This window comes from Acomys minous (assembly GCF_964271855.1).
Source record: "Acomys minous genome assembly, chromosome: 4".
NCBI classification, from domain to species: Eukaryota; Metazoa; Chordata; class Mammalia; order Rodentia; family Muridae; genus Acomys; species Acomys minous.
In genome coordinates, this window is record NC_140486.1 from 86,795,480 (window position 1) to 86,808,289 (window position 12,810).

General features: G+C 47.9%; 1 protein-coding gene across 1 annotated transcript in view; it reads left to right on the forward strand.

Moving 5' to 3' along the window:
- Positions 1-12,810, forward strand: part of KIAA2012 — a 115,554-nt gene that overhangs the window by 63,300 nt on the left and 39,444 nt on the right. Inside the window, exon 12 of the mRNA XM_084778671.1 lies at positions 10,317-10,457. Coding sequence (XP_084634797.1) covers positions 10,317-10,457 — 141 coding nt within the window. The remainder of the gene's footprint in view (positions 1-10,316; positions 10,458-12,810) is intronic.

Consider the following 12,810-nt stretch of genomic DNA (forward strand, 5'->3'; position numbering starts at 1 on the left):
GTACCTTTCTGAATGTTGCCTGGGAAGCAAACCGAACTCAGCTCCACCCCCTTTCCCCTTTCTCTTTTTGTTGTTACTATTTTTTGTTTTTGAGACAGAGTCTTACTATGTACCACCTTAGGCTCGCCATCTTCCTGCCTGACTGAAATTATAGGCATAGGCCACCACACCCAGTTTGACCTACTATTTTGAAAGTGCAAAAATCAAAGTCATAAATCAATCGTGATTGCATCTATGGTTGTGGCTTGTGTGTGTTTTGTTCTTAAGCATCCGTAAGGGAAAGAGAGCGCAGGCAGGGAGCTTGACATTAGGCTGTGCTGGGTTCAAACTGCACTGTGTTTCCCTGGGATTGTTGTTTGGTTATCTCCTCCTTTCCTTCTTTATTCTCTCATGAAAAAGGAAGGACAGATCATACAAAGAGTTCGTTCATTTTCAAGATGCCCATGGGTACATAACTCTTGGAATCTCAAGACCCTAGAAGCTGAAACAGGGCCTTGACTACTTCAAAAATAGACTGAGCACACTGACTGGAAAAAACGAAAAGAATCAAATAAGTAAATAAGGTTTTTGGTTGGGGGGGTTGTTTGTTTGTTTGTTTTTGCCAGGGTCTCACTATGTACACAAGGCTGGCCATAGACTCACAAAGAGCCACCCACCTTCCTTTGCCTCCAAAGTACTGGGATTAGAGGCATGCACTACCACACCCAGATAAATAAATAAATTTTAAAGTGTACATTGTATCCAGGGGTAGCTAAAGTGACCCAGGAGTCACAATGTACAGCAACAGGTCCTGCACAGCAAGCTAAGCAACAACAACATCTCTTAACACAACTCTTTTAACAGATTTTACATTAACCAGATTTATCCTGGGCTGTTGAATGGGGCCCTCGGGATGTACCTTTCAAGACTTCAATTCCTTTTCAAACATTTTTATCCTTCTAAGCCTCGGAGATCGATGAATTCGTCTCTTATTCTCAAGTTTGCACCTCAAGTATGAACCTCTCCTGCCCACTCAGGTCTATATACGTGGGACAAGCGGGTCTCTAAGCTCTGGTTTGCAGAGCTGTGAGGCCACAGAGGTTGCCAGTGGAGTATCAAATGATCAAAATAACGGAGTGAGCTGATGGCAAGATCAAGTTATGTTATATAAATGCAGGTTTATTGGGAGCAGCAAGGGAAGGTGGAGAGATAGGCACGCTCGCAGAGAGAGCGAGAGAGAGAGAGAGAGAGAGAGAGAGAGAGAGAGAGAGATGGAGAGAGAGAGATGGAGAGAGAGGGAGAGAGAGATGGAGAGAGAGGGAGAGAGAGAGAGAGGAGAGAAACCAAAATGCCTGGATTGTATAGTGAAAAGCCTATGGGGGGGGGGGGGAGCCCTGCCCCTGGGCTAGGGAATTCAGGGGAGAAGACAGGGTGTGCCATCCACACCACACAACAGGTAGAGACCTAACACAAAGAACAAACTCAATCCCTAACTAGATTTCCCAAGAATCACTGCATCCCTTTGTTTAAAATAAAGCATCCGGGCTTGGTGGTGCACACCCTTAATTCCCAGCACTCCAGGGGCAGAAGTGGGCAAATCTCTGGGAGTTCAAGGCAAGCTGGTCTACATAGTGAGTTTCAGGACAGCCAGACAAATAGATGGATAGATAGATAGATAGATAGATAGATAGATAGATAGACAGACAGACAGAGTTTAGAGCTAGCTTCACCTGTCTTCCCTTTAGTCAATCTCCTTCCTTTGTTCAAACCAGCTCCCACTTAGAAAGGACAAGGACCCTTTCTAACATGCTACCACTCCTTAGGTGTTTTGGTCTGGAGTTTTGTGGTTGCTTTGTAGAGATCAGAACTCTGGCAATGCTCTAAAAGTCTTGTTAAACTGCAGTGATGTCCTTTTTCGTCACGTCACAGAGCTATTTCGTTTTCCACCTAGCCTAGCTAGTTTAGGGTTTGAGTTTACTGTAGCACCAGTTTGTATCTGCTCTATGTGTCTTCCATTTATCTGTTTTGGATCCCCAAGGGTAGCCTGTCCCATTCCAACTACGATAGGACTTGCATCAAATAAGGCTATGTGTACATCATCTGTCTCAGATGTGATGTTTGAAGTTACCATCACCTTTCCTCCTTCCAGACAATAAGCCCGTATATTCATGTGTAGACACACTGTGTTTTGTACAAAAGTAACCTTTTTATCAGGAGTCCCGATGAGCCATATTGTACTTTGTCTTCAAGTTAACTTTTTTTTTTAAGAGATAGGGTTTCTCTGCGTCATTAGCCTGGCTTCCCTGGACTCACATATAGACCAGGCTAGCCTTAAAATCAGAGATCCACCTCCCTCTGCCTCCGGAGTGCTGGGGTTAAAGTGTGCCACCACTGCCCAGCTTGGTTAACATTTTAGTAAGCTCCCAAGCTTTAAACCTAATTTATCTATTGTCTAACATAATTCCTGGCATATGAAAGCCACTGGAATGCAAAAGACTTTGTTGACATGTAAATTTTTATGTTCAAGAAAATTCACAGTCCATAGAAATAACGCAATCCATAGGAAAAGTCCACCGTCCTTGGAGGAGGGTTCAGAGGTGACCTTGAGCCGACGTTCTCCCACATCTCCTGCAGCCTCCAGTGCAGTGGAAAGCCGGTGGCCATCCGGACTTGATTATCCCCGCTCTAGAAAAGCTCCAGGTCATGTGCATATCTGCAGATGTCACTTGGCATCCTTAGGCAAGAGATGAGTTCTACATTGGTTCCAACAACTAACTTTCTGTATTTCCTATGAAAGGAGGAGGGAACGGCTCTATGTTCCCTTTCCTGCAAAAATCTCTCTCCCTCCCTTTCCCCCCTCTCCACCCCTCCCTTTCCCCCCTCTTTGCCTCCTCCTCTCCTTTTTTTTATAAGTACCTCTTTGGTTGTGGAACTTGATTCAAAGGATTTCTGAAGACCTGGGCAGACTTCCTTTCTGGCCTAAGTATGCCCAAATCTGTCCATTTCTTAATTCCCTAGACAAGTCAAGGACAATTTTTCTACCGTTTTGTTTTTGTTGTTGCTTTGTTTTGAATTATAAAACCAAAGTGTTCTCTGTTGGATTTACATGGCTACCATTATTCCAATAATCCTGTACTTACTGACCTCTTGGTTGCTGGTGACACACGATAGCTGACGACTTAAGCCCTCTTTCGTTTTTTCTTTTTATGATGGACAATTTCAAGCATGGGTAACGTAAAAGGAATAATACAGTGAGCATCCAGGTTCCTGCCCACAAATCTGAACAATTGTCTCCCCATAATCTTGAGAGAGGCTTTCTGAATAGTAGGTAATGGCAGCTGATGGTTTAGGGGTTCATGCGAAGGACTTAGGGTTATCTCCCTCAGTGTTTATATTGCGGGTACAGTTATGGCCTCTGTTTCATACCTGAGCCTCTGTTCACAGTGACCCACCCTCCAAAGAGGCCTGGCAGAAGACTGGGGAGCCCAAAAAAAGCCGTATTTAGATCGCATCTTCCTGCTTCCTGGCTCTGTGGCTTAGGGCAGGTTACCTAACCTGAGATTCTATTTCCTCCCATGTAAAAGACGCCATTTCCCCTTTGGGGTCCTGCAAGGGTTACATGAGTCAGCATACAGCCGGGGATTGGCCCGGCGCTGGGCACAGGAGGAGCTTCATGGTGTGACTCCTGCTCTCTGACTCCCCTATTGTCTACCCTAAAGGTTGTCATCAGGTCAGACTCAGATGGGAAGGAAGGAGGCAGGGGGTTTGGGGACCAGGATCACCCCACCCCAGAACAAATGCCAGGAGAAACTCAGAAGTTAGGGGACGAAAGGGCGGGGTGGAAGGGAGGAGGCAGGAGAGAAAAGAGGACATTTTTGTGTTTTCTTACTCCAACCCTCTTCTGTCCCAGCATTCCTGGGACTAGTTCAACTGCACAGTCTTTCGAAATTATGGGGTAGATAAGCTTTTATGGCCCAATCTGGGAATCAAAGCACCACGGCTAAGTTGATTTCTCTAGTGACTGATTTAAAATGACCCTTTCATCGTGGAATCAAGTTGAGGTTCCCTGTCTGTCGATCGTCAGACTGAAGAGTTGCGGGTGGAAGGCCTGAGTTAGAAGGAACTGGGGTGGGGGGTGGGGTCTATTCCCATCCCATCCCCCACCCTTCCATCTCCTGTCCAAGGCAGACTTCACTCCGACCTAGGAGAGGTGCTCACCTGAGCCCGCCTAGACACCCCCTCCTGGAAAACACTGGGCTCCACCTCCCTAGGGGCATGGCAGATTTCTCTTTTGGCTCAAAAGTTTTCTCCTCCCCGACCCCCCTCCAGCTAAGCCAGATAAACAACGATTGTGTTGTGTCAACAAAGCACTTAATTAAATTGAGGACAATATCAATTAGAATTCTTGGATAAGATTTGCTTGCAGATAACAGAAACCCTGGGGCTAAAGTACCCAGTGGTTCATTACTGAAAATCTCCCTGAGAACAACTGAGCACCTTTCTCTAGGTTGAGAAGCAGGCCCAGAAAGCTCGGTGACTAAGAAAAAAAAAAAATCCCTGAAATTAGCCCTCACAAAGGCAAGGACTAAAGAGGGCTAGAAGTTGGGGCTGCTTTTCCTTTGACCAGGGCTTGCTAGTTTGTGAGTTAATTTGCTAACAGGAAAATGCCAGCAACTTTTTAAAAAAAGATTTATTTATTTATTTATTATTATATATACAGTGTTCTGCCTACATGTACACTGGCAGGCCAGAAGAGAGCATCAGATCACATTATAGATGGTTGTGAGCCACCACGTGGTTGCTGGGAATTGAACTCAGGACCTCTGGAGGTACAGTTAGTGCCCTTAACACACTGAGAAATCTCTCCAGCTCACCAGCAACTTTTATAGACTTGAGATATGGAAAAAGTACATGAAGGTCTTGGAGGTATAGTTCAGTTGGTAGAGTCATTGCTTGCTTAGTGTGCATGAGATCCTGGGTTCAATCTTTACCACTGCAGGAACCGGCATGGTACCCTACATCTGTAAACCCAGCTCAGGAAGCAGAGGGAACTCAACCAAAGACAGCCCAAGACCCATGAGACTCCATCTCAAAAAAGGAAGGGGATGTGGGAGGAGAAAGTGCTGGGGACCAAAATTCTTAACAGGAGACCAAACAAGGAGCCCCCTTGACACCTAAAAGCCAACTGTCTCCACCATGCCCACTGCTCCTAAAAAGTCCCACTGAGGGGGCTGGAGAGATGGCTCAGAGGTTAAGAGCACTGGCTGCTCTTCCCAGCAACCACAACCATCTAGAATGAGATCTGGTGCCCTCTTCTGGCTGCATGTGTACATACAGGCAGAATACTGTATACATAATAAATACTTTTTTTTTTTTTTTTTAGTTTTTCGAGACAGGGTTTCTTTGTGTAGCCTTGGCTGTCCTGGACTCACTTTGTAGACCAGGCTGGCCTCGAACTCACAGCGATCCGCCAGCATCTGCCTCCCGAGTGCTGGGATTAAAGGCGTGCGCCACCACGCCCGGCTAATACTTTTTTTTTTAAAGTCCCACTGGGCACATGTTGCCACGCCCAAACGTTCATGGTGAGTGAGTGGAGCGAGGATGCTGAGTGCATTGATGCCAGGCAGGGGTGGGCGTGGGGTGAACTACGTCATAGGCTAGCTGCAGACCCTATGCCCCGTGGGAGGCTGCGTGGTAAAGTAAGATCTTCCAGTCCTTTGTGGTCTTCTGTGCACTAGACAGCTCTCCTTTCTCAGGCAGGGGAGACCTGGTAGAGACCCAGGCAGAGAGAGACAAGGTAGGAGACCACTCACTCATGGGTACCTGGGCAGGAGCCGCAGCCCTCACAGACAGCCGCTCTCTTGGAGAAGCCAGATCACCAGAAGCCAGCAAAGTTTCGAGTGCAAGCTGGCCTCGCCCCTAGGCCCTAGGTAGCAAAACCCAGAGAACTGGTCAGGCTCTTTATTTAGGCTGAAGTTCTCATTTTCAGGATTTGCTTGTGAGGAGAGAGGTTCAAACCCCCGGTCCGGTCCTCCCCGTCTACACCTAGAGACCGACTTTGTTGGGTCTCCCTTCCCCACCAGCGTTCAAAGCTCCCAAGGAGAGGAGAGTTAAGTCCACGGAGGGGGTCTGACGGTCAGGACTCTCGTTTTTTTTGTTTGCTCACGGGAGTGGATAAATGCCCCTGAGTGCGCAGAGGTTTGATGTGACAGAGCAAAGGACCCTAAGGGGATTTAAACCAAGGTGTCCCCCACCGCTCTGCTCTGCTACTTTCCAAGCATTAAGAGAATGGTGAGGTGTCCCGTCCCACCCGCGCCACCTCCCACAATTCAAATCTTGGCTACCCAGGCTCTCTCCCTCCCCTCTCGTGTTTCCTTCCCCAAAGCTCAGCTGTCCCACAGGTTCCCAGAGACTCTTGGCAGCTTGGCTCTCAGAGCGGAGCTGTGAGCTGCGTGGGAGGCGGCGAGGCAGTTAGCCGGCCAGAGTGTTGCAGCCTACTTAATGAGGGACAGGAGCTCCTGCTGGAGTCATTACGCGGCAGCAACAAAGGTGGGGAACCCCAATTAGAAAGGAGTGGGAGACATCAGGAGGAGGCCCCTCGGGACAGATCCTTGTCTTGGGTGACTCTGTGGGACTCATGGGTGGAGTCGGAGCTGGGTTCAGAGTCTCGTTTTTTTAAAGTGAGATGTCCCAAGGTCTGTTTGGAGAGTCACTTGTGAAGCTTTAAGAAATCTCAAGGGAGGAGGGGACATGACTGGGGCGTTGGGTGGTTCTCCCGGAGTGTACCGTTCAGATATTTCAATCCAAGGGTACCAAAGGGAATGATAAGCTGTTCACTTAATTTTAACGGACTCCCCCCCCTTTCAGTTCGGCTTCTGTGTGTTCCTAGGGATGTCTGGACGCAGCCAATGGCCCCTCCTGTTGATAGCGCAGCTGAATCATATTATGTTTATGGCAAGATAATAGTCCTGGGTTTTCCGTGGCTCGCTCTGGCAGAGTGTAAGATTAGCCCTTGAATTCATTAGCAGCCGCCTCCTTTTAAATGTCAGGTAACTGCTTAAATGCCAAGCACTCAAGAAATGCCTTTCTGCGCAATCAAATGAGCTATACCAGATTAACTAATTCATCCTCGTTGTTTCATTTACTAAAGAGAAATGATTTGTTTGTTTGTTTGTTTGTTTGTTTGTTTTAAGCAGAGCCTAAAACTAGTACAATATTTACAGTGCAACATAGGGAAGGGAGCTGGATGAGTTTTGATTTTTCTCTGAAATATGTCACCTTTCCATCAGTTTCAAATCATTTCCACCCAAGTGTGCGCGTGAGAAACAGAAACTGAGAAACAGAAACAGCTTTGGGCCTCTGCTTCCTTCCAGTCAGGACCCCTGCCCCTCTGCTTTTCTTCCAGTTTAACCCTGGGCTGCCTTCTCCTTCCTGCACTTTTAGAGACCTTGACCCTGGGTTGACTCTGTACGCTGCTGTCTTTGCTCTCAACATAACCCCAGAGCTGCAAGGGTCTGTTTTGACTGCCCTGCCCTGCAAACACAAAGGGGGAGCTCACAGGGTCAGGATGGAGGCCCAGAAGGCTGGAGCAAAGGCGGTCTGGAAATCAAGAACTCTCCTTTTAAAGAGCCCTGCCTGAGGTGGGCCTCCAAAATAATCAGATCTAGGAGCTACAGGGAAAGACAGACGTGATCCAGGCTTCCTCCTTCTTGCCAACCCAATGTGGGCTCTACTGTTACCTCCTCGGAGAGGTCCTCCCTGACTGCCCCAAGGCATATCGCCAACTGATGCCCCCATCAGCTGCCAGTCTCTCACTGTGTCTTCATAGATGACTCACCACCTAAAATCATCTGCTGACCTGCGCTGGCTTGTCCCTGGTAGTCACTCTAAATACCTTGTTTTTTAATGAAAAGACACAAACCACCCAAGCACATGGGCTGCTTTTCTGCTTCTAATTCTCTGACTTTTTCTCCTCTTATCACCTCTCAGAATCCTCTTTATGTGTTTAATCATCTTTACTCCTCCCGGGCTCTCTTTTACTATCATCCATTTGCAGAACCATTTTGATCATCATCATCATCATCATCACCCTCCACCACAATGACAGTACTCCTGAAAGCGTTTCACCATGCTACAACTAATGGCTCCTAAATGACAGAGAGATGAGCAGAGTGGCCAAGAGAATTGTTAGAGAAAAAGACTTAAGAGTCGTGAGTTCGAGGCCAGCCTGGTCGACAAAGTGAGTCCAGGACAGCCAAGGCTACAGAGAGACCCTGTCTTGAAAAACCAAAAAAAAAAAAAAAAAAAAAAAAAAGAGGTGGGGGTGGGGCGGGGGGTGGGGGGGGGCAGGGAGGACTTTTCTCAAAGCCCTTAACTCCCAGCTCTTTTAAGTTGAACCCCTGCATAGGAGTTGAAGTAATTCCAGGCACGGTCCAGCCTAGTCTCTCTTGGCCATGCCCTTGTCCTCTAAGCCAAACACAAAAATCTTCTGTAGATAATGCAGAAATGTATCTCTAATCACACCGCCTGATTTCCATCATCCTGGCAGTGATCCATGAAGGACTGTGAGGCTAGCCAGCTTGAATCCTGTCAGATGCTAGCTTGAACCAAAAGCTAGCTCTCATTGGAGCTAGAAGAAGGCGGAGAGGGAAATCTCTGCCTGGGAAGCTAAACAGATATATGGCTGAAATGAAATAAATAAATAAATAAATAAATAAATAAATAAATAAATAAAAAATAGTGTTTTTCCAGAAAAATCTTTATCTTTAGGCATGTTTCAAAACAAAGGAATGTGGTTGCTCATTGGAATGACGGTCGCTTATGAGGACCCACCAACTGGTAATTCCTCATGAATTCTTAACAAGTATATAAATGTTATGGGAGGGATGGTTTACGGCTTTTTTTGTCCAGAGAGACAGACATCTAGAGTTAGTCTTCTAGGAAGTTTGGAACCGATCAAAATTCCCACCCAGGGTGACCTCATAGCACATTAACGTATGCGGACCCACTCCCCAAATAAATAACTTTCTCTTCGCAAATGAGGGGATCAAGGAGCACTTCCTGTGAAGGGTGCTCCCTGAAATCCTCCCCATGTGAGGCGAGGTACGCTGTACTCATGGCGGCCTCTGCTAGTCTTCACTCAGCCTTCCCTTACACGTCATCTCAGGCCAAGTGTGAATCACGTGCAATCGTCGGCTTCCCTTCGTTCTCGCTTCCCTTTCCGCGGAGTTCAGCGTGCCCCTCCTGAGGGTACACACGTCTGTCTCCCTCATTCCGCACCATTTTCCTACCTCCTCCTACCGTGCATGAGAAGGACACCCAATACATATTTGTCGAATGACTGAAAGAAAGAAAAAAGACCAGCATCGGGCAAGAAGGCCCTCATAAGCGCTGGAATATGGTTGGCCTTCCTTCATTCCACAGGCAACGGCCTTTGAGGGTTCGAAGCGGAGGCCGGGCAGTTCACTTCTTAGATCACCCAGTTTGCAGTGGGAGGCGTGGGCTGGAAGGCAGCTTCAGGCCAAACTTTCAGCGCTCTGAAATGTGACACCATTTGCTCATTTTGGTGACCACAGAGAGTGTGTGGCCCAAGAGATCTTAGGGCCCCTGCGGCCTCCCAGGCTCCTGTCTCGGCCCATTCTTCCTTCCCTCCCTGCCACATTTGTTCAAATCACTCTTGCGCACACATCAGACACGTCTCAGCTGGCAAAGGAGCCGAACTCTTGCTGCCAGCATAGGTATTGCAAGACAGACTTGATGGCCGTTCGGGGAGTCGGGGGGAGGTTTTTTTTTAAAGCCCCGTTTTAAAAAGGAGTCTAGATGTGAAGGCGCTGGCCTATGATCCCAACACTTTTGGAGGACAAGGCAAAGGAATCACAAGTTTGAGGCCTGCTTGGGCTACACAGAGAGGGCCTATCACAGGAGAGAAAAAAAGAAAAAGGAAAAGAAAGAAAGAAAAGAAAGAAGAAAGTCTTGCCTTGCTTGGGCAGTGATCTGAACTCTTCCGAATGCCACCTAAATGGCTTTGGGCAAGTTGGTTTCCTGATCTGTGATGTAGGGGCAGCCAGACCTGCCTCCCAGGGTTGCTGTGTGCAGTAAATGAAATAATTACCACTCCGGGAAGGTCCCTTTTCCCACTGCTCTGGATACTATTAGCTGGTCGGACTGTTCTCTACATGTATGTATCCCCGGTGTCCCCAACGGGAAAAGTAGATGTTGCCTATTCCTGATGCCATGGTGAAACAAAATGCTTTTTATAAATATTAGGGGGCTTGGACCAGCTCTTGTTGCCCTATGTATCATCCCTATGAAATTCGGTCTTTCTGCTTCTCTCCCAGGGAGCCCCGCAGTCCTTGGAGGCAGCAGCAGCTCAGAAGACGGGAGAGCCTCAAAGTTGTATAAATAAAGGACTGATATGTTCAAACGAAAAAGAATTTTACACACGCAAGCTGCACATCGACATGATGCCGTTCCTGAAGGTGAGCTCACACTGAGAAGACAAGGGGTTTATAGACACATGCACGGGGACGCCGGTTAATACACTTCTGCATGCTACAAAAACAGCTCAGAAGTCCCTCTGCGCTCTTACTCTATCTAAAAGGGCAGAAAATAGGCAGCTTGTAGCAGATGAAGAAAGAACAAATTAGGACAGTAATCCCAGCCAGCCATCGGGGACAAACCGGTTGGGTGTCTGGTGTAGGTAGTGGGGGACAGTGGAACAGAGAGGAAAGGGATAACTTTGAACTGCCTCCTAAAACAGGTAAATAGGATTCATTTCATCCTGACAAGTTCCCCGGGGTAAATGCTACTGTTTGCGCCTATACCTTGGTAGAGTGATGCTCCTAAGACCACTAATTCTTGAGTTAATTATTTCAAAGTTGGCTGTAGATTCTCTCCCGTGGGTACCGGCTCTTGTTTTCTCTTCTCTAACAGCTCACTGATCTCCCAGGCTCAGCTTTGCTGCTGGTTAAGGGCACAGAGCCCTCCTGAGGTGAGGTTGGCATGAGTCCCCCTTTGCTGTGCTCCCTCCCCCTCCAGCATGGAACTCCGCCCTGGTCCATGGCCCATGTTCCACAGCTGAAGGCCTTCCCCAGCCCCTTCTTTGTCCTCTTCTGGGTATGCTGAGCTAAAAAAATGGTCACAGAGTCAAAGACACCGACTAGAACAGCACCAAGAGAGGTGTGGAAGGACTTCCGAGCCTTCATACTAGAGTTAGCAGACACCATCCTGGGCCCTTGATAAGAAGGGACAAGGAAAGACAGACAGACACAGGACAGGACAAGTGCTTGAGAACTCATGATGATGGAAGGACCACTCTCCTAACCTCAGCTAACCCAGAATTCTCAGGCCATGCTTCTGTGGACTTCCTTGAGCTAATTCTGCAAGGCAGGGCTTTGACCTGGAGCCATGTGGGTAGTCAGTGGTGCTCACAAGCTTGGGATCTTAGCAGCTGGGAAATAGAGGGAGTTCAGGAATTTAGCATCACTTTCAGCTACCTAGGGAATCTGATGCTACCCTTGACCACACAAGAGCCCACTTCCAAACAAACAAAAAGCCACCTGTAAGTTGACCCCAAATCTATTTATCTCTGTGGCTTTCCCAGCCTTCCTCCCATGCTCCTGTAGTGGAGGCAAGATGGCTCCTGGCTTGGATCCCATGTTCTAATGAAGCCACTGGTCCAGCCTGGATCCACAGAGAGTGACAATGCAGAAAAGACAGATGTCTTTTTTTTTTTTTAACATGAGACATGCTCTGTCTCATGTACACCTGCAGGCCAGAAGAGAGCATCAGATCACATTATAGATGGCTGTGAGCCACCATGTGGTTGCTGGGAATTGAACTCGGGACCTTCGGAAGAGCAGTCAGTGTGCTTAACCTCTGAGCCATCTCTTCAGCCCAAGACAGATGTCTTACAGGGCACTTAAATTACAAGACAGGAAGATGATTTCTGTACAGCAGAATAAGAGATGTTTACTATAAAAATCAAACAAACAAACAAAAAAGATGTTAGTGAAGTGATTCTGCCCCCTGCCACACTTTTTTTTTTTCAAGACAGAGTTGCTTTGTGTAGCCTTGGCTGTCCTGTAACTCACTCTGTAGGCCAGGCTTGCCTCAAATCCACCTGCTTCTGCCTGCAGAGTTCTGGAATGAAAACCATGTGCCACCATGCCCTTTTATTCTTTTCCTCCCCCCCCCCCCCCCCCCGAGACAGGGTTTCTTTGTGTACCCAGGCTGGCCTCGAACTCACAGCGACCTGCCTGCCTCTGCCTCCCGAGTGCTGGCGTTAAAGGCGTGCACCACCACGTCCGGCTGAGCCCTTTTATTCTTAGCAACAGTGTTGGTTTTGCCTTGGAGCTTAAAAAATGACAGCTGCAACTGTCTGAAACAGTGAGTGTGTCATCGTTATCACTGTGTACCCAGTCGTTTAATTACTATTTTGAGAAGCTTGGCACCTCCCGAGTATCCGGGGTCTGTCCATGAACAAAATAGACTGAGATGGGCTGAGACTGTAGCTCAGTTGCAGAGTGCCTGCCTCACATGCACAAGGTCCTAGGTTCAATCCCCTGCACAAGCTGATAATGGCCCCAGGTTCTGGTTACACAGATGTGTTCTACTACCCGGTGGGGGGAAAAAAAGAAATAGGTAGGAAAGGCCACGACATGACTGCTCCTAGGTGCTGGAGGAGGAAGTGTATTATAGAGATGTGGGAAAGCATAGCCAGAGGCAGACGCATCTGGGAGAGTCCAGTGTGGTCCTGAGCCTGAGCCATGTGGGGGGATGGGGAGGGGAAGGGAGAGCAAGAAAGCAGCGGGGGGGGGGGGGGGGCACAAA